Source organism: Phlebotomus papatasi, chromosome 2, assembly GCF_024763615.1.
Source record: "Phlebotomus papatasi isolate M1 chromosome 2, Ppap_2.1, whole genome shotgun sequence".
NCBI classification, from domain to species: domain Eukaryota; kingdom Metazoa; phylum Arthropoda; class Insecta; order Diptera; family Psychodidae; genus Phlebotomus; species Phlebotomus papatasi.
The window spans coordinates 38590861-38613510 of NC_077223.1; the positions used below are offsets into that span (position 1 = coordinate 38590861).

General features: G+C 36.1%; 1 protein-coding gene across 3 annotated transcripts in view; it reads left to right on the forward strand.

Moving 5' to 3' along the window:
* The window catches only part of LOC129804094 (piggyBac transposable element-derived protein 2-like), a 51659-nt gene extending 30316 nt beyond the window's left edge, over window positions 1-21343 (forward strand). Inside the window, exons 3-11 of one of the 3 annotated variants that reach the window (XM_055851163.1) lie at window positions 10542-10748; window positions 11660-11836; window positions 11894-12039; window positions 12674-12740; window positions 12866-13061; window positions 14385-14581; window positions 14647-14764; window positions 14852-14985; window positions 15119-15623. In XM_055851163.1, the coding sequence (XP_055707138.1) occupies window positions 10542-10748; window positions 11660-11836; window positions 11894-12039; window positions 12674-12740; window positions 12866-13061; window positions 14385-14581; window positions 14647-14764; window positions 14852-14985; window positions 15119-15469 (1593 nt within the window). In that variant the 3' untranslated portion in view covers window positions 15470-15623. Of the gene's footprint in view, window positions 1-4585; window positions 4974-5034; window positions 6762-10541; window positions 10749-11659; window positions 11837-11893; window positions 12040-12673; window positions 12741-12865; window positions 13062-14384; window positions 14582-14646; window positions 14765-14851; window positions 14986-15118; window positions 15624-19094 lie in introns of those variants that run through there. The other 2 variants (XM_055851157.1, XM_055851162.1) reach the window with 2 other exon arrangements.
* The last annotated feature ends 1307 nt before the right edge of the window (window positions 21344-22650 follow it).

The window sequence follows — 22650 nt, forward strand, 5'->3', positions numbered from 1 at the left end:
AGTCGAGATAATTGAGGTTATGTGATATTGAAATTAGTTTCTCGACTGTGGCGCCCCTGGTGTTGGTCTCATGAAGTTCTAATGTTCTAGAAAGTTGTAGCATTTGGTGAAATCCTTCGTTTAAGCCCTCACTCATCAAAATTGGTCAAATAGAACCGGAGATATGATTTTTTGAATTTCGTGAACTTTGACCCCTCATATCTCCGGTTCTATTATAATCACAGCGCACTTACGCCACTTTTTGGAAACGCTCTAGACTAGACTACAACATACTAAAATTTGATTAACTTGCACGAACGACCGGATTATGTAATAGTCCATAATTTTCCAAGGTTCCTAGATCTAAGAAAAATTCTCTCTGATCACAAAAATCTTATTTGAGTGTAAATATAAAAAAAACTTGGTTTCATAGAATTTTGCTTTAGTAAAATTTGAAAAATCCAGCAGAGACGAATTCAGTGTTAATCTGTAACCTTGAAAACCAATTTTATAAATAATTCGAGGACATTTTCAAGGTTTTACGTATTATTATAGATCGTATCGACTAACTTTGTACGTGGGGAAATGCGAGAGAGGTAAGATGAAACAATTGTTATCTTTTTTGTCATTCACTGAGAAAAAAAAAGAGGCTGCGATTAACTTTTTTTCGTCATTACTTTAACACTTTTTAGGTATAAAAATATATCAACATTTTTCAATGTTAATTTTACACCTTTTTAAGGGTAAAATTAACATGAGAAAGGGTAAATTTAACCCATAATACACCTAAAAGGGTAGGATTTACACCGTTTTCGGATCAATAATGCAGGGTAAAATTAACATTTCCGGAATGTTATTTTAACTTTTTCGGATTTCTCTCACAGTGTTCTCGCTGTTCAGAAAATATTATTCTTAACCCATACCTTACCATGGTATTATATATCATACGCAAATTGAGTGATTTTAGATGATTTATTCATTTATTCATTTTCAACCGATTATCCCTATTGTGGTCGCGGGCCCATGATATCCAAATTAGCAGCCCATACTTGTAGATCCTCCGCCACTTCAGGAAGATATTCGGGTTCGATCCCAAGGCGTTCCAAGGCAAGATTCTGAATTTGATTCAGCCATTTTGTCCTAGGTCTGCCTCAAGGTCGACGCCTTCTCACAATGACTTGCATAGCTTTTCTGGGGAATCTTTTAGATGATTTATTTCTTTTTAATTTTGAGAATTCGTTTCTTCTTAAATTGAAAGACTTTGATTTTTTACCAAAGCTTTCGACCCTTAGTAGTGGGTCTTCCTCAGTTGAACACCAGTTGAACACCAAGGGTCGATAGCTTCGGTAAAAATTCGAAGTCTTTCAATTTGAAAAGAAACGAATTCCCTGGCGAACACCGGAACAGCTGCAACTACGTAGAACTCGTGAGATACATGTTGAACAGATATTTTGATTACAAGTACATCAAGCCATTTCACGGCTTAAGACGTAAATGTGTCTAGGGCATTCGACCCTAACCGTGTAAACAGACGGAATTTCCACGGGAATTCCCACGAGCAAATGGTAAATTTGCTATACAAGCGCCCTCTGCAAAAGTGCACGAAACTGCCCGAATGTCTTGAAATATTTTGAATTTCAAATGGAAATTTTCCGTTGGAGGGTGAAATATTCAATTTTCTAAAATGGAAAAAAGCTATCTCGCTCGAGATAGCTTTTTGCTTCCGGAGAATTCCGAAAATTTAATTTGGAGTGTTTTTAAGCAAATAATATATGAAAAAACATGTAAAATCTCCTGTAGTGATCAAAACATTGATTTTAAAAGCAAATTTGAAATCGAATAATAATACTATAATAATTTTGAAAGGATTAGTGTTTCTGGATTAAATTAAATATTCATCAATAACATTTCAGAAGAAGTTTAAATGATTGGAAAGGCAGATTCAAAATTTATCTTTTTCAATAAATCCCATTATTAAAAAATGTAAAGAATATAATAATGTAGATAAGGAAATACAAAGAATAGTAAGAACTATCGAAGTTCACTGATGAAAATTATAGCCAGAAACCATATAAACTGCCTTTTCGGATATAAAATATTACTTCAATATTTTTTATTGTTTACTTTTTTTTGGAAATAAAATTTTAAAATATTTTACAGTCTTCTTGTTTTTTAAAACAATTTGTATTCAATTATTATACAATTAACTAATTTTTGTAAACATCTCTGTTCCGAATGAATTGACTGCTTGGTCACCCAGGGATATTTTATACATTTTCTTCCAACACTTTATAAAATTTTAAATTATCAGCACTACAATTAAACGAAAATTAATCAATAGGTCCTATCAGCAAAGATATCCAAAGCCTGTCGTTGATTTATCCACTTTAATTGGGGGTTTTTGACAAGATATTTACGCTATAACAACGTTTCTAATCATTTCTCGAGAAATTTTAAAAGATTTTCCATGAAATGTATTAATAGATAATATTACTAATATCCTTGTGGTATAATAAAGCCACTTTAATAAAATAAAGTACGTAAAATATCTTCTAAATACACATTCCGTTATTTATATTCGGAAAAAACAAAATTTGAAATTCAAATTTTCGGAGCATTTTTGTGTTGCGCTTGAAGTCCACCAGAGGCGCATAGAGCGGATGGTAAAAATTTGACAGTTCAATATGGGAATTTCCATCCGGAATTCCCATCCGGAATGGAAAATCTCATAGGAATTCCCGTGGGAATTCCGTCTGTTTACACGGTAAAGGGTATAATGATCGTTCAATTCGTTTAAGTGTATAACCTGTAAAAATCACTTCTATTGCGAGTATAAAATTTTTGTTTAGCTAAAGTTGTTTTAGAACTCTCAGTCCTTCTTAGTATGAGAATTTTATGTCCATATTGAAGTAAATTGCCTACGCTTCTATGGCAAAAACTGTCCAATATGGACATAGATATCCCTAGTATGTAGAGGCCATTTCTGACATTCTCACTGACGGTTTGATTCATTTTGAACGATTCGTTTTGTCATTTCTAAGTGAAAAGTCAGAGCAGGAACAGCAAAAAAATAGAAATGCAAAAAAACGATTCAATTAAAGCAATTAAAGTGAAGTATAAATAATTTTTTCTAAAAGGTATGTTACTCTGTATTTCGTTTGCTAAATGAGGTTTACGATTCCTTGTTTTAATTGTTCTTGGTAAATTAATTTTATTTAAGTAATAAGTTTGGCATCATTTTTTTGACATATAAATAAAGCGTGTCCCGAATTTAAATTTCAAGAAGACAAATGACCCTCATTAAAAAACTATAGTACATATAAAAATACTGTTTATATTTCTTGAAAGGGTATTTCATTGTCATTCAAATCTACTTTATGGTTTTTTATTCAAGCGGTTTCTCCGCGAAATCTCGCACCATCTTCATTACTCCCCTCATAAGGCTCTGGACAAGGTCGTCCCCACGATCTCTGACGACTTTCTTCCACTTTCGTGCGAAGTCCTGCAAATCCTCGGCTGGATAAGCCTTCTTCTACAAGTCTCCTTTCAAAATTCCCCAGTATTTCTCAATGGGGCGGACTTCTGGAGTGCAGGGCGGCTTGACCTTCTTATCTACATATTTGCCATTGTTGTTGGCAAACCATTCCAGGGTGGCTTTCGCGTAATGACATGATGCCAAATCAGGCTAAAATAGAGGAGGTATGTCGTGGCTTTGATACAGTGGCAAAAGTTGTTTTTGGAGGCACTCTTTAATGTAGATATCCGTGTTTATCGTCCCTGTAATCAAAAATTCTTCGCTGCGACGTCCACAAGAGCAGATTGCCATCCAAATTATATATTTCTTCGGGAACTTGTCGTACTCTTTGAACTTGTACTTGCTGGCTACACCCGTGCGAGTTTTCGCCGTGTAAAACTGTTGGCCGGGCAACAGAGTAAATTCACTTTTTACGACAGTTTCGTCGTCCATCAAAATGCATCCTTGGAAGCCTTTCAAAACTCGATCACTCAGATTTCCCGACCTCGTTTTGGCACTTTGCCTCTGCTTGTCCGTGCGATAGGGAGCAGCTTGAGCTTTGTACGTTATCAATCTGTTATTCTCTTTGATTCTCTGCACTAAGCTCTTGGAGATACCCAGCTTTTTGCCCACATCTCTGACTGAAAGGCAAGGTTGCTTCTGGAAAAGTACCAACACTCTGTTCTCCATCCTCTTGTCTACAGCTCCAGGTTTTCTGCCACATCCTCTCTTTCGAACAATAATCTTGAGTTCCTTGAAGTGTAATATAACCCTTCGCACCGTGGATGGACATTTTACGGTGATCCTTCCGATTTCAGAATAGCTCGCTTTTGGATTCTTTAGGTACGTGTCCACGATCAATTTGCGCAGGTTCTCCATTTTTATCACTTTTCTTAGCCAAAACACAACCTTTTTCAATATTTTTTTTTCATAAATGAAAAGCTGACGAAATTCTCTTGAAACGTCAAAAAAATCAAAACAAAACTCAAATCCTATTGTGACTAACTTCATGTCGAAAACTTGGATTTAAATGCGGGACACGCTTTACGTAAGCAGGTCAAAATCTCCGAATTGACCGATGATCAATTGCAGGAATTCCCGGATTTGATCGTAATAGACGACGAAGCAGACTTCAGCAGTGATGATGAGCTTCCTGATACAGCTTTCATACAAGATCATGAAATAAGGCCAGAAGACGCGCAATGCATATTACAGTGCATTGAAGATATACAAGAAAATGACATTTTCAATGAAACTGAAACCGCTGAGTTTGTTGAAATTGATGTTGTCGAAGAAACACATTCTGCGATTGATGAAGCACGCGTTGTTGATGCCGTTCCAAGCACGTCAACTCCTGTTCATCCAGGCACGTCCTCAACACCTGTATTCAAAACATCGAAAAGAGCTCGTTCACCCCTAACAACGATGGAAGATAGTGGACCGATGAATGTTCCTTCAGTTAATGGATCCATTACACAAAGTAAGAGGAAAAAGTATATGATTTGTTGATCGAATCTAAAAATCACTATTAAATTTGGCAGGTGTAGAATCAATATCCAAAGATGCGAAAGATTTTTCGAATATCAAGTGGAAAAAGAAGTCAATGAGATTGCATGTCAACAAAGTCGCTTTTCGTGGTGATTCATCGTTGCCAAAAGATGTGAAGGCGTTGCGTACTCCAATGGAAATGTTCTGCTATTTCTTTACGAAAGAAATAGTGCAAAAGATTGCTGAAGAAGCAAATCGAGCAGCATTGATTGAAGATAAAAATACGACGTTCAAGTGTGATATTGATGATCTGTACCACTACATTGGAATTCTGATATATATGAGTGTTTATCGTTATCCGAATTTGAATATGTATTGGGGCAAAAATGCTTTTGCACCAATTCAAAAAGCAATGTGTCGCACTCGATTTAAAACCATAAGAAAGCATTTGTGCTTGCGAAATGATTGTGAGAGAGTAAATAACAGACAACATGACAATGATTCATTATTTCACGTTCGAAATATGGCTGAGCAACTAAATGAACGCTTTGATTCCATTCCGAAACAAGCTAGACTGTGTGTTGACGAACAAATATGTTCCACGAAAACTGAACGTCATCTACGACAGTGCATTCCACGTAAATCACAGAAATGGGGAAAACTTTACGTGTTGTGTGATTCATTTGGTTATGTCTATCGTTTTGAAATTTGTACCGGTGCTGGCGATAACCCTATCTTGTCAAGCAATCCAGATCTCGGCAGCACGTCCAATATAGTTGTACAATTAACGCAGACTGTTACCAACTTTGTTCACCATATCGTATATTTCGACAATTTCTACGCATCGATTCCATTATTGGTTTATTTGCATGGAAGAGGTATATACAGTCTAAGCACTGTGTGCGAAAATCGAATTCCAAATAGCAAGCTGCCAACTGATTCTGACATAAAAGACAAGCCGCGAGGTTATAGTACTGAATTCGTAGGCGCTGCATGTGGTGTCGATATATCAAATGTTCTTTGGAAGGATAACAAATCCGTACGATTGATCTCAACTTACGTGGGTATTAAGCCATTTGTAAGAGCAAATCCTCAAGAGCAAGCAGTAAAGGCTACTAGATATGATCGAAAGAAAAAGAAACATGTGGAAATTAATTGTCCACAAATCGTACGTGAATACAACCAACACATAGGAGGCGCTGACTTGATGAACAGACTAATGGGCCGCTATAATACTCGACAAAAGACACGAGATTCGATTACTCGTTTATTTTATCATTTCATCGACATGGCAGTGACAAATGCATACATTTTGTATCGACGCATACATGCCGAAAGATCGAACGATTCAGAAGATGTATCGACTGAAAATGGGAAACTGCTGAAGCTACCTGAATTTCGCGAAGAGATAGCAGCAGGTCTTGTCGCATATACAAAAAAACGTTTGATTGGTCGTGTTCATCCTTCTACATCACGTCCATCAAAAACACAAAAAGATCAACAAAAAGCTGTTTTAAAACTTGGAGAAAAAGCTAAACATCCAACTGAAGATGTTCGCTTTGATAGCTTTGGCCATTTTCCAATCTGGCTTGGTAATAAAAGCGGCAAAAGATGGTGCAAATTATGCAAAAAGTCAAAAACACAGTGTGTTTGTTCAAAATGTGATCTCCATTTGTGCTGCTCAAATGCCAAAAATTGTTTTTATGATTATCACAACAAAAAATGATATCCATTTTTTTAAACTATTTTTCAATAAAAATTGTTCAATGATTAAAATGTATTATACTTGTTGGTCTTTTTCTTTAACAAAACCTGTTTTGTTTCCTTTAAGGACTGCTAGCCTTTTCTCTTTCAGCGACCAAATGAAAAGAGATATACAGTAGGCTCTCACTCAATCGACTTTTTTTTTCAATTTCAGCCTTGTTAGAAATTCCAAGACCTTTCGAACGAACCCATGTTTGCTCAAATCGGTTGATAAATGAGTGATTTATAGATCTATTTCACCTTCGTTTTTGATAAATTTTACAGTAGAGTCTCCTAAATTCGAACGTTCGGGGGGTATTTTTGACATTTCTCACCTCCCAAATTCGAACGATTTTTTCAAAAGTAACGAAATTTGTGTTAGATTAAATTGTACTTTGAATCAAATTCCCGTACTTTCTCGCAAGTCTTAGTGGTAACATACTTCCTTTTCATTTTACACGACCATAATGTGTGTAAACATTCAGGAAGAAGCACATAAATATGATTTTCATTCACCAAGAATACGAACTTTCTAACATAACCTCACAATTGGCATTTTGAATCCAAACGGCGGGCGTTCGAATTTGAGAGATTCAGATTTGAGAGACTCTACTGTAGATTGATTTAGGGAAATTTGCACAAATCACAATGTGTTCGCATACACAACATCTAGGGGAACTGTATCAAATTTCGGTCAGCTTGCATTTTCGCCTACTTCCTTTGTTTTTCAAAACTCCATAAATTTTAAGTTTTATTTTTTTCATTTCTTAGAAGTTGTAGCAAGGAAAAAATGTGTCGGTTCTAAAAACGAGACGATATGGAAAAAATTTTAGAAGAGTACCGGAAAACCAAGGAACTCCACGAATCAGGGTGGTCGCGAAATATTACCCAAAGCAATGTCTATATTTTTTAATTCATTTTAAAATGTTTTTAGAATAATTTTAGATTAAACAAGTACGATAAACTATCTGCAAGATTTCAAATAAGACTCAGGAAAAATAAGTAACAAAACAAATCAATTTGTATTAAAAAATTTTCAAGGTCAAAGGTTAAAAAACCTCTAAAGAGCCTATTTCTCAATAGATTGAGGTTATATTTGGGCACGTTGGAAAGGTCTTGAAAATTAGACTTCAATTTAAGAATTTTGACATGTAACTGTTACGTACTTTTGAAGGAGAAAGCAAGGTGAGGAAGAAAAATGAATGCTTTGTTACTAAGGCGAATAATGGTACTTGAGTCGACTTATGGGAAGATCCGTTAAAAACTGCAAGTCCCTGTCTCTAATTGTTTGGCTTATAGCTTTTCGACAAAGACAAAAAGACAAAGAATGTTTCCTCATTTTTCTCAAAGCGTCTCACCGCCAGAAAATTGCAAAAAACTTATTTCGGAGTGAGATAAAAAATATTCGTAGGGTCGAATGAACACCTCTTCAACAGGGAACCCCTATTGACACTTTTGTCAAAATGTTGAAATTTATTTAATGCATCTAATAAAATGTAAGTAATATGGCGTTTTTTCATTAATTTACGTTTTTCGATAAGTGTTCAATTTCGTATTCCAAATGGTACGGAGTAGGGTGGCAACAAATCTTGACACGAGTTCTTAAAGTGTCAATAGGTTTTCCTTTCACCCTAAATATTAAACATTCAGATCTATGTACAGTTTACACAAAAATTGTTGTTTTAATGAAGCATTTTATAGATTTTTGGATTAAAAAAATAAGACTTCATTGATTTAGAATATTAAGATTTTTTTTGATATGGTAGATTGGATAAAATTTGGAATTCCGAGCAACTTGGAATCCCAGACAAACGTGTTCAGAATTCAGACAACTCTCTTAAAACTTCATAAAAAACGAGTAAATTGTCTTATAGTAGAGGAAAGTTTTCGGGCTTCGCACATACTCTGGCTTCAAACACTAATTTTTCCATATTGCTGCATTTTCAAAAAAAAAAAAAAATGTGACGTAAGACTACCTATTAAAATATATTGCCATAGATCAGGTTCATTACAGAAATATGAGAAAAATAAAGTGTGCAAAGCCAAAGTGTGTGCGAAACCTGAAAGCCTTCTCCTACAGGGGGTCCCAGGATTATGCATCTGATGGGATTAAGAACACACAATTAAGCGCATGTTAGCCTACCATTCAGAACCATTTTTTGAAAGAATTTTTGAAATGCCGGCGTAAATTTTGGCGTCAAAAGTGATTTACATAGTACAAGGTGTTCCGGCTTCAGTGAAAATGATTTGAAAGATTTGATATGAATTGCCTACCATTGGGAGCTCATTTGTAAAATAGTTTTTGAAATGCTCCTAAATGTATGCAAATATTTTTTTCACACGGAAAATTAGAAATAATAATAATAATAATAATTTATTGATTGATGCCCAGATTACATAATATAACAAACAGGACTATACAAATACGTGTTTTTTATGAACAGTTGGTGTTGAAAATACAGTCGAGTTCCTCAAATTTGAACTCCTCAAATTTGAACGACGCGGTTGAGTTCAAAATGTAAAATTTTACGTTATGTGAGGAAAGTTTTGCGTGGAGTATAAATTAAAACCATTTTTTCTTTGGTCTTTCCTCAATATTATCGTATTATTATTATTTATCTTAATTTAGAGAATATGAATTACATATGAATTCCGTTAAGTTTTTGAAATTGTTCAAAGTTAAGGAGTGAAAAATGTCATCTATATACCCTCCAAATGTTCAAATTTGAGGAACCCCGTCAAATCATTGCTCTACCTGCCGATTTTACTCGGAGGTTTTTTGAATTTTAACGGTATATTCTAGTACATTCAGAGAAAATCTGCAGATTCTCGGCAGAATTTCTCCCTAGAAAATCTGCATAACCTCCATTACTTCACAAAAATATTGTTGATTTATGAAGAAACTGTAGAAGTTATAAAGAAAATTGTATGCTCTGCTTAACAAGCATTACCGAGTACACATTTTAGATAAGTAAAAAAACTGCGAGCAAAAATACTAATTTCTTAAAAATCACCAATCGAATGATACAAAAACACGAAATTTTGGTCGACACTCTGTTTAAAGTTTTCACTTCACTTTTCTCTACTTGTAACACGGCGTCGCAGAATTCTTTATTTTATATAAACACCGTGATATCACTAAGAATAACTCTATAGAATTTTGCAAACTTCAGTGAAAAATTTTTCCATCTCTTCTGACACATCTTGTCTGGAAAGTCTGGAATGTAGAAAAAATCTACAGAATATCTACAGAAATTCATCAGAGATTCGTCATAAATCTGCCGAAATATTCTGACGAATTTTGTCCCAAGCCCAAATAAAATTCGTAAGAATATCTACAGAATTTATCTGCAGATATTCTGTAGAGGTGTAGATTTTCTCTACAGAAATCTTAAAGATATCTGCAGATATTATTTGACGGGACTCTACTGTAGGCTGAAAAATTGGCGCCGAAAATGTTTTGCATACATCATGGCGTTTCCGTAACTTATTCCAAGGACCTCTCCTGTGGGTATGCAATTTTTCTGTGTCACTGGAGTGAATTTGCGGGCTTTTTTGATCCCGAGAATTTCTTTGAAAGCGGAACTCTCTGTATTACAGCATTTCTCTAATTTATTTGAAAGAAATCGTCTATGGGTATGTTAATTTTCTTGGTGCTTAAATCCATTTCGCGTAACTTTGTCCGGTATTTAAAATGTGTATACTACCGGAACCCACTGTAACTCTTAATTAGGAAATTATTAATAAATTATCGAAGTCTGAACTTTCTAATACATGAACGCTTTTCCTATTTCATAATTATTTTCATTAATTCTAGATTGGTGTGGAGGATGATGATGAAATCATTAGACCTAGAAAGATTCCAAAAACAGAGCAATATGCAGATGAAAAAATGGATAAAGCATTAACTGCCATTGCCAATGGGATACCCGTGTCAAAAGTGGCTAGAGAATTCCAAATTCCACGGACTACATTGCGAAATATTTTCAGCAGGCAGTCACCGAAAGGATTCGGAGAATATTCGGTGAGATTTTTTTCCACAATTTTTTTTAATAAATATTAGTATAAATGGTTTTTGCGCTCAGTGATGGAGGTTGACTTCCGTTTTCCCAATTTAAAGGTTAAATTCGATACATACACTCTTACTAAAATATTAGTAGCGATTATCAGTGAAAAATGATTGCAAAAGAAATAGTTTCTAGAAAAATTAAAAATTTTCGCTAAAACTATATGTTCTAGTCACAAAAGTTGCATTTGGTGTGACAACTAATTGATATAGTTAGTAGTTAGGCATCTTTACAAAGTAATGGTTATGTCAAAAAATCATTGCAGTTCTGATAACCATTACTCTGCCTATTTGATCGTGTCCTTTTCGGTCTATTCGTTTAAAGCTTTCCGTTTCGAAGGTTCGGCCAGACTTCGGCCTTTTTCGTGAGTGATAGAAAAAAAGTGATAGTGAAAGTATTTTACTCCAACTTTTTCCCCTTTTCTACAGTTTCATATTGCTCTTCAAGAAATACTAATTCTGGCTTTTTGGTGTGATCACATCTAGATTTGTTAGCATAATCTTTAAAACAGAACATAAATTCAGCTTCTGATTGTTGATTTCTATTGTAATTACATCACGCTTTATGTAATGTTTTTAAACGTATAACTTCATCATGTTTATTCATCTTAACCTTGAGTTCTTTCTTCATTAAGTGTAGGTTCATCCGAACAGAATATCATTAGAAAGCTATTGATCTTTCCGATCTTTCCGTTCACCTATTAATATCCTACTACGCAATTTACATTTAAAATTTAACTCTCATCCGAATGAGAAAGTTTTCCGATTGAAAGCAACAGAAAACGGATGAGCGCTAGTCTATTTATTATTAAAATTGTGCAAAGAGTGAATTAGAGTGTGAAGTTTAGGACGATCTATACCGTTACCAGATGAATTTTCCGCGGCTTGAATTTGAGAACACCCCTGAAACACAGCCTGAGACAAGCAGAGCACCTGTGGCGCTGTATCTGGGAAGTCAGCGATCTGTAGGTGTCTCTCAATTACAACCAGAACCAACTCTGCCAGCTACATTTCAGCGTGATCAGCAGAATGCCCATGCATCTATCGTAAGTTTGAAGTATCTCAAAACGCTCTTATTCTAACTTATTCTCTTTAAATTGTAGGATATACGAAGTATTTTGGAGAAAAACATAGCTGGATTAATAGTCCTTGGCTATTACAAACAATTTGGTGACCTCAATTCCAAATTCAGGAACACTATAGTGCAAATCGTCATTAGCAACGAGTTCGGAACTGATGTGGAATTTGTGTAAGTGCAGAGTTTTTCAAAAATTATTTATTTTTCGAAACTATTAAGAGAACCGTACACAAAATGTTACAAGACGAAAAATCGATAATTCGATATCTTTAAAAACGGAAGAGGTTGAGGTCTCAGATTTTTTTTACAAGAGATAGGCATTCATAGGTTTTAACCCCTTAATTCGGAATAATGTTTCAAGACACGCATCATAAAAACCAGATTAATTGCGATATTAAATGAATGGAATACATTCATAATCCGTTTTAGGATCGCCTTGGGAATTTCGAAACGAACGCTTTCGGTAAAATGTGTTAAATCACAGGGGCTAAAAAGTCTTAAGTGACATGGCTAACTTCATCACTTAAATCAGTAAAGTTGGGCATACACAGATTTTCATATTTCTTCCTATAAAAGTGACGATTTGTTTCCAGTTCGCCTTTTCTGCTCTTTATAAACCAGAGAACTTATTTTTTTTTGGCAAAACAATGTTCTGATTATTATCTCTTACTTAGGTCCTCTTTAAAAACAAAAGATAAGAACTTGAGGTCAAATTCATTTTGTTTTGTAAACTATTTGCCATTTTTTCTATTTCAATTTTTGCTTTGTATTCATACCTTTATTTTATTTTGCTTTGTTTGTTCAGGTTAACACCAAAACGATTCTCGGAGTTGGCTCAAGCCATTAAGGAGGTTTTCCCAAATGAAACCATTGTAAGTATCATTAAGAAAGCTGCTCAAATAATTCTTAACTCTTAAAAAATACATTTCTAATTCTAATATTTTACATTTAACAAAAAATAACAATTTATTTCTTTTTTTTTGTATTCCGGTTTCAGTCAACTTACTACACTCCAGCGCAAACAATTTCTGGTAATCCGTGTCCGCCGAAGGGAAAACTATATGATAAATATACTAATATATGCAAGGAGCTAAGGAGTGCGGGATTACGTAAAAGTAATAAAAAGGACATGAAAATGTACAACAATGCGATCCAGGATACGAATTTACCAGCATCTGACTTCCCAGAAAAAGGTAAAGCTTTATACGTAAAACGTTTGCAAAAATGATTAACTACTAACTTTATTTTTTAATTTCAGTGATGAAATGCTGGCTTAGATTTTTTTAAAATCATTTCTAAAAATTTTAAAAATCCTTTAATCGGCTTTATAGAGAAAAGAGATAGCAAAGAGTCCCAGCATTGCGGAATTAGTGAATTAGTTTTTCGTATGATCTTTTGGTACTTACAGATTTACTAGAGATCAAATTGATTCATAAATCACAAAAGCATTTGAAAATCAAAAAATCTGTACTTAACCGATTCATTACCGATGAAGACCGATGCAGCCGGGACTAAAATCTCAATACCTTTCCAAAAATTCCAATTTAACCAAATCGGTTGAAAAATGTGCCTTTCAAAGTGGTTGATCTTTGACATTCAATAATTCAAAATGGCGAATTTTCCGGTCATAGCTATGTTTGGACGAAATGTTCGCCTGGGACTACCTCTAAAACATATACAAAATTATTGAAAAAAGCTTGGGCCAATTTTGAGAAGAACTAAAAAACATGGTTTAGGAGGAGTTAGAGGGACTGGGGAGGGAAAGAATCCTCTACAGATTTTGTTTTTTTTTATTGGGGGTCATCAAAGACTGGAAGTCGATATTTCTTATCGTTTAAGCTCCAGAACACTTACAAGTTGAAAAAAATGACGATTATATAACTGCTCTCTCTTTCATTTCGAGCAGTACAAAACAAAGAACATGGTTTGGGTAGGGCAGAAAGCGTATGAGAAAAAAATCGAGATAATATAGACTTACGGTCCTTACGGTAGTGGGGGTCACCGAAGACGTGTAGTCGATATCTCATTTCGTTTGGCTTCTAAACCGATATTTCAAATAGTTTACAATAATGGTTTTTTTGTCGATAATCGATTGAAATCGTTGCAGACTGATTGAAAATTTTAACGCCTTCAAAAATAAATTAAACTTGATCAAATTGGTTCAAGTTCAAAAATAGACAAACCGGAATTGTTTCACAAAATTGATTTTTTTCATTAACCACGGACAAAATCAAAATATATCTAAATTATTTCGATATAAAGCAGAAAACAAAGTTTAAATGCAGAAACGGGGAAGGAGAGTGAAATGAAACAAAGTCTGGAGATAATGTCTACTTATGGGGGGGGGTCACCGGAGACCGAAAGTTGATATCTCGTAGCTTTCCACTTCTAGCTCGGTAACAAAATTCGAAAAAATTAATAATAAACTTTAATAATAACCCTCATTTTGAGTCTGAGCCGTCCGAGCAATTAAATTCAGCTACCTATTTTCAGATTTATTTTGTCTTTACTTCTAGGAGTAGAGGAAAAATTGAATTTCCTTAAAGATTACACTGATGATGTATCTTGGGCGCCTGTTGTTGATGCTTGGAAAGTATCTTTTGCTACTCGTCATGAAGATTTGCGAAATCCTGATTTAAATGACAGAGGAGCTTACATGTATGAGTACATAAACACCTATCCGGCATTGAAATCACAGCGTGGATACGAATTGGTAACTTACTTTATTAAAAAAAAAACTTGAGATTTTATTAAAATTAATAATTATACTTTTTCCAGCTGGAGTTGGATTTTCAAGAGCAGTATCCTCACGCATACCGCAAAATATTTACGCATTGGGATGCGTTTGTGTCTAAATTAAAAACACAATTTACAACTGAGGGTATTTCCTACAAAGGTATATAAATTTCTCCAGAAGATCATTAATGTATTTAAATATTCTAATAATTTTGCAATTTTTTCATTCTTATTTTTAAATTAACAGATTCTCACACAGATACTGAAATTTTAGTAAACTTTACTAAACTGTTCGCAACAGTGCCAATTTCAGTTCCCAAAGGAAAGGCTTGGAAGCCAACGAAGAAAGAAGTAACGGATGGTTTTATACTTCACCTTACTGTGAGTATTTTATTAATTTTTTGGACATTTGTAATATTTTCAATATAAAAAAATATTTGATATCAACTTTAAGCTGCAGCAAATGCTGCTCATTTTTCATTAAAAAGTAATATTTTTTTAAATTTATTTTCAGTCAATGTCTGATTTTCAAAAGGAACATGACCTATTGAAAACCAAGTATGCGTCGAAAGGATTAAATATGCAACCGTTCGTAATGGTCGTAGGCGCTACCCTTGGACAACTTACGAATCACTACGTTGTCATTGATGATACGCCTGTTGAATTGGAAAGTACTAGGCGCGCTATAGAAGTTGCCTTTTATAGTTATCACGCTCTACACACGGGATACCCTAGGCAATCCTACAGACCTTGGGTTGTACTCCAAAAAGCTTTATTTGGAGTAACGGATCCATCAGACAGTCTCTCAAATCAGACAGCCAAATATCCCGATGTCATACGACTAATAAGTATTCTTAAAGTATAATATCTCAAATATATTACATACATGAGTTCATAGGCGTGAAATAAGTTTCTTGATTCAAAACCTCCGATCCTTGGATAACACTTAAGAGACATATTTTGTAAAAGAATTATAATGAAAATCCTGATGACATAAATAAAAGAGAAGTTCACAATGAGTCTCAGATTTTTTCTCTACTGAATAAGCACATTCCTTTCCAAATCCAAATTGATTTTTGTCAAAACAGGTAAACACTTCGCCATTTCACACGATCTAAAGCCAGCGACCGCCAGCGTCGCAGCACTCCCAGGATTTTGAGGACATCGTCCACTATGTTTTTCCATCTTGTCCGGGGACGCTCTCTCCTCCTCGTCCCCTCCGGATTTCGTTCATACAGTTACCTGGGCATCTTCTCCTCTGGCATACGGCAGATGTGACCAAGCCAACTCAGCCTTCCCGCCCGAATAGAGGCCACAATGTCGGCCTCTCCATAAAGCTCCTCCAGTTCGTGGTTCATCCTTATTCGGAATTCCCTTGTAGTTTCCTAATGAAAAGGCCCGTAGATTCATCGTAGGATCCGTCTCTCAAAGATTCTCTCCTCTGTGCAAGTCAACGGTACTATTTCCAGACCATACGTTATGACTGGCTTCAGTATGGTTCTGTATATTTTGATCTTTGTTGACCGAGAAACCCTTGATCGAAATATCGACGACAGTGCAAAGAAATTTCTACTCCTCGCCGCGAGTCTCTCGTTAACCTCTATTCCGACTTCATTACCCGTTGTCACTACCGATCCGAGGTTATTATTAATCGTGTCGAGGCTTTAAAAAAATTAAGTATGTCTTGCCCAGAAACGGGCCACGTCAATGGCAAGCGGACTTGCCGACATCAAATCTTCTGCTCAACAAGGGGCAGGGGACAACGGACAAACACACAAATTGGGGGTGGTTTGGATCACCCCACAGTCACAAAGGACGTCACAATTGGAGAAACCCCATCGCTGCCTGTTGTCTCTCGAACGCGCTACCCCGCTTCTCAAACGATTGAGAGACTTCCATGTCTTCCAGTCTTGGTCACCACCAGGAGGAAGGCCTTCCCTTAGTTCGACAAAATCTGGTGGAAAGACTTCCTTCCACAGATTAAGTCTAGCCTTCTCCGGAGATTTGTCAAGTGATTTCACAGAGTGGCAAAAGTTCTTGCGAGACTTCAGCCTTGCTCTTGGTTTTTTGTGACCGTGGAGAAGATGCCTTGGTTCGGAAAGAACCTTGGATATCTCTCTACTGGAGATGATTTGTCTCCTCACCCGTGGTGGAGCAATTCCTGCTAAGGGATAAAGTTTGTCTACTGGAGTGCCCTTTAGGCACCCTCTCCCATACTTCTGCTGCGTACTCTGTTACAGAAAATGATAGCGCAAGAGCAGACGTACGCCTCAGTTTCGGCTGAGCTCCCCACTGAGCGTTAACAAGTTTTCGCAGTAAATTATTTCTTATTTTCACCTTGTTTTTAACATTACTGCAGTGGGTCTTGTATGTGAGATTTCTGTCGAGAGTAACACTAAGATACTTGGGCGTGAAATTGCGTTTTAGAATATTTCCTTCCCATATTGCATTTAATCGAGTTTTGGCCCTCCTGTGTCGCAGATGGAAACAACATACCTCTGTTTTTGAGAGGTTTGGCTTCAGTCGATTCGCCTTGTAGAATTTTGAAAATTCTGCAAGGCAGGCTTCGAGCTGTGATTCCACGTCATCAAACGTGTTTGCTTTGACAGCTAGAGCCAAATCATCTACGTACAGGAAGGCCTTGGATGGAGACGGCGTTGGCTGGTCATTTGTATAAATGTTAAACAACGTTGGAGCCAACACACTACCTTGAGGGTAGTGTGTTGGCCGATCCGAGGTATTTGAAGTCCTTAACAACCTCAAAATTCCACTCGTTCAAAGTGACATTCTGACGGAATCTGGATGCTGTGTCGCCAGTGACCATGTACTTCGTTTTACTTTCGTTAACCTTGAATCCCATCCTCTCAGCTGCTGCGGTTACTTCGACGAAAGTCTCTCAAACCGCGAGTGTGGAGCGGCCCATGATATTGATGTCGTTCGCATTGGCCAACATCTGCGAAGACTTATAGTAACTGCATGACCTCTTATTATACACGGATTTTCTCACCGTATACTCCAGGAGCGGAATTTTGTAACGCTTTGGCAATGCCAAATAACAAATTGGGTTCGAATCTTAGGAGAGGTTTTTCGAAAATGCGATTCTGTAGCCGTGACATTGCCATTTCAGCTCACGTGGCAATGTCAGAAGTCCACGTATTTGAGATTTCTAGCAATTCAAATGACAATGAATTCATCAAGTAAAGGGATATCATTAAAAATTCAATGAATTGTATTTTCGAACTCATATGATATATGACAAAGAAAGCTCGAATGGCATTGTCAGGTTTTGAACTCACGCGTGACAATACCACGAAAACTACAGAATTCCCCTACAGGGCAAGATTGAAGAGGATCAGGGAGAGAGCATCCCCTTGCCTTAGTCAGAATCCACTCTGAAGCTTCCCGACTTCTCTCCTACTGCCTTCACTTGGCACATTGAATTAGAGATGGTCATCCTCACTAATCTTATCAGGCTTAGAGGACAGTCCAACTCCCGCATGATATTCCACATTCCACAGAGCCCCTCTATCGATCGTGTCATAGGCCTGTCGGAAATCCACGAAAATCTGATGTACTGAGATGTGCTCCCAGCATTTTTCCAGTATTTGGCGAATACTGAAGAGCTGGTCAGTCGTGGATCTTCCAGGCCGGAAGCCTAACTGGTACTCTTGCACTCTGGAAATCTCTGGAAGAGGCTCTGGAACTCTCTGTAGTTCTTGCAGTCTAGGCGATAACTTTCTTGTAGATTGGGATGATGAGAGCCACGTTCCAATCTTTTGCATCTGCTCCGTTTCCCAGATTTTACTCATTAGACCGTTGATGCGGTTGAAAAGCTCATCCCCTTCATGCTTCACCAACTCCGCAGGGATGTTGTCCTCCCCTGGAGCTTTGTGGTTCCTCAAAGAGCGGATTGCCCTTGACACATCCGTCTAAGAAGGGGCGTTCTCCTCCTGACCGTCCGTAGCTACTATCTCCTCCACCTGCTCCGACTGCCCATCGTTTATGCACAGCAGATCTCGGAGGTACTCTTCCTATCTTGCTACAACTTCAGGTGCTCGAGTCAAAAGGTGACTTGCCTTGTATTTACAAATCGACATCTGCGGTTGGAAACCATTGCTTGAAAAATGACTTATATGAAAAAATATCTCTTTTTATAGATAATAATAATTTATTTAAATTCTCTTTTGAAAGATTCTTTCGATTAAAGATTTTCTTAAAAAAAATACAGATTTCAAAATTGAGATTAGGATTTAACTATATTTTCTGACTGAAATGTTAAAAAAAAAGTATTAGCAAAATCTGAAAAGTATGTGGAATTGGATTTAAAGTTGACCAATCCAATAGAGTGGTTGATATTTGACCTTGTATTATCCAAAATGGTGAATATTCCGGTCATAGGTGTCTATGGACGGAATGTCCGGCTAGGCTACCTCTAAAACCTAACTATAACTTCATCTATTTATTTTAATTAATTTTGGAATGCTTTGCAGAATCAACGAATCGGCATCGGTGGGTCCAGAAAAGGCATGAAAAAAGTACAATATTCAGAAGAGGAACTGGATAAGGCATTATCGGCAATTGAATATGGAATACCCGTGTCACGAGTAGCTAGGGAATTTCAAATTCCCCGAACGACTTTGCGTAATAAATCTAGCGGAAAGTCGCCGAGAGGGCTCAAACGACACGGAGGATACCATAGTCTTCTAGGGCAGGAAACTGAAGAAACCATTGCACAATGGATTGTTCAGTCAGCCAATCAAGGATTTCCAGTCAGTAGGGAAGGTCTTCTCACGACAGTCGAAAAACTTGTTACAGACTCGCCAGATGTCGTGGGATTTAAGGAGAAAAGACCATCAAAGAAATGGTATTACAGTTTTCTCAATCGTCATCCTGAAGTTGCTGCGAAGAAAACCGAATATGTCAATCGAACCAGACGAAATATAACAAAAGAGAAAATTCACAAATGGTTTAAGGACGTAGAGGCGCAACTGGAAAATCATATGGCGATCCTTCAACATCCGGAAAGGATATTTAATTTGGATGAATTGGTAGTTCATCTCAATGCCAAAGGTGAATTGGTTCTCGGGCCCATGGGGCGGCATGTTTTCATCGAATACAACAATGCAGATAAAGAAAGTATTTCAACAACCCTTTTTGTTAATGCCACAGGAACTTTTGTACCTCCTCTCACTGTTTTCAAATACGAAAGACTACCTGCAATTGCTACCAAATCTACTCCATCAAATTGGGACATTGGAAAGACTGAATCTGGATGTATGAATCCAAAGTCATTTTACGAATACATAACTGGTGTTTTTCTCCCATTTTTGGATGACAAAAAGATAGAAAGACCAGTTGTAGTATTCCTTGATGGGCATAGTGCCCATTTGACTATGCATCTTAGCAGTTTTTGTAGAGATCAAGGAATAATATTAGTTGCACTTCCTCCAAATGCCGCCTCTATCTTGCAACCTTTCGATATTGCAATATTTCAGCCAATTAAAGCTCGTTGGGGATTTATGAAAAGAGCCTGGAAAAATGCTCATGATGGCAGAGAACCTACAAAATTTGACATCCCAAATATACTGGAAAAGGCTATCATGGAAGATTACATGGTACAAAATATCATTTCAGGATTTCGTACAACAGGATTGTATCCATTTAATGTAAATTCTGTAGATTGTAGCAAAATCTATGAAACAGACGATGAGAATATAAATGAGGGTTTCTCAAAGAACCAACAAAATTCTCAAAGAATTCTAAAATCATGCCTGGACGTGATGGAATCAAAGATTTCACCTGAAATTGTGAATGACTTCAAGAAAACCCTAGAAGAAGGTGGTGATTGGACAGGCGATGTAATATACGAAGGTCTCTATTATGTATGGAAGGATCTCATGTTAGATATGGAAGAAGCTTCTCTAAGAAAACAAGAAGTTTGTACAGAAACTACAGATGATTCCATAAAATGGTCAGGATCACAAGAGTAGAAAAGCACGATGAATAATAACAATTGATTATAAAAAAAAAGAAAGCTATCACAAAACAAAAAAATAATAAAAAGAATAGATTGTAAAACATATCTCTGAATGAACCAGAAAATGAATTACTGAACTTTCGTTAAATATTTTAATTCAATTTATTAACAAAAAATGTCCAGTGAAGAATTGACAGAATCGATCATTCGTCAAACTGATCCTTACTTCGTACAGTTATTGATACAGTGCCTCCTATTTAAAATAAAATAAGAATAAGAACAGATGATGGAGATGGGTGACCTCTGTCTATATGCGTAAAGCCCCGCTTTGAGTTACAATACTGAATTTCTTGATACTGACTCATTACCTCCTAATAGACTACTATACAAAATGTTACCAGATTCTTACAATAAGTTTGGATTACGATAAAATAAAATACTAAATTAAAATCTAAATAATCGCGTAGGGTAAGTGTGCCAAATTCCGGCCAGCTTGCAATTACGGCCACATTTTTTGTTCTTCGAATTTCCATGAATTTTTAGTTTTTGCATACTCTTGAGATTAAACAATGCAAAAAATAATAAAAAATATCGCTTCGAGGAACAAAATGATGTGCAAAAGACTTTGGAAGAATTTCGGAAGGGCAAGGAACTCTGAGAATGAAGGAGGCCGAAACAGGCCACCAATGCTATGTCTACATTTTTATTCATTTTAAAATGTATTAAGAATGATTTTAGAGAAAATAAAGATGATAAACTGTCTGTAAGTTTCCAAGCAACACTCCTTATAAAAAAGTAACAAAAATATTTAATTTTTATTAACAATATTACATTTCAAACTTGAGACTTTGACGCTTGCATGCAACTATGCCGCAATTTGGCACACTTACCCTAAGTCAGAGGTGTGCAAGAACCGTTTGAAACCGAAAAAATGTTAAATAAAGCTTGTTTGTCAATGGCCAAAACGCTACCTGAGCAAACTTATTTTGACGTTTGTTCGGTTTCAACGGTTCTTGCACACCTCTGCCCTAAGTTATGTAAATAAGTTAATCTTTAAATATTAGCACAAGTGAAGAAAATTAGCTTGAAATAAACTATTCTTTTATTTAATATTGTTTTCTTAATAATTTCTTAATAATCTTTACATAATTTCATGTCTACTCTACTGATCGTACTCAAACTTTGCCAAAATGAATGGTTTTAAATCTTTCCCAGGCCATCTAGTCCGTCCAGGCCTACAAGTTTAATTATTCTTAGAGTTTTCGACAAAAATGACCTTCCCCACCGGATTTGAGTTGTAGTTGTAGCCACAAGTTGAAACAAAAAGTGTCTAAAATGGTCATAAATTCACTCTTAGTTTGCCAGAACTTAATGACGGAGAACGATAATAAGATAGATTTCATCAAATTGTACCTTTTCTTCTAATTTTAAAACCCTTCAGATTAACCTGACCCTAGCTATAAGTATGAGGGATCAAATTGAACAGTCAATATCTTCCGTTCTAATTAATATTTTGACCTTTTTTTTAATTCGTACATTTCAAAGAGTACTTTCCAACAGCAGTTCAAAATTTCACCATTATTGGTGATGCTGAGATAGCTTAAGATTTGAAATTCTTTTGTCTCAAGATTTTTACTATGCAACCTAATAAATTTTTTACTGCTCGAACTCAAAGAGAAAGTAATATATACAATCCTGTTTTTTTTTCGAATTTGTCACCGTTCTGCAGTTTAAACTGATAGACAGTCTTCAGACTAGAGGTTTAGCCCAGTTCCCGAGGGCCTCAAAACCTTAACTCTTTCCGGACCACAACATATCCAGCGAACGAATTTCAGCAAAACTCACTTTATTGTAAGTCTTAGTGGTCAAATATGATACTTCTGTAGAGAAAGAATTTTCTCCTCCTCTGGGAAATTGGAAAACTCATGGGTACTCTCGTCCCCAAAAGAACGCAAAGGATACAAACTTCAATTTTCCCAAAGCCAATATTATCGATTTTGTGAAGTATTTTTGCGTGTCAAAGGACTCCTGTACGATCTTGATAACTAAAACAAGGTGAATTATTGACC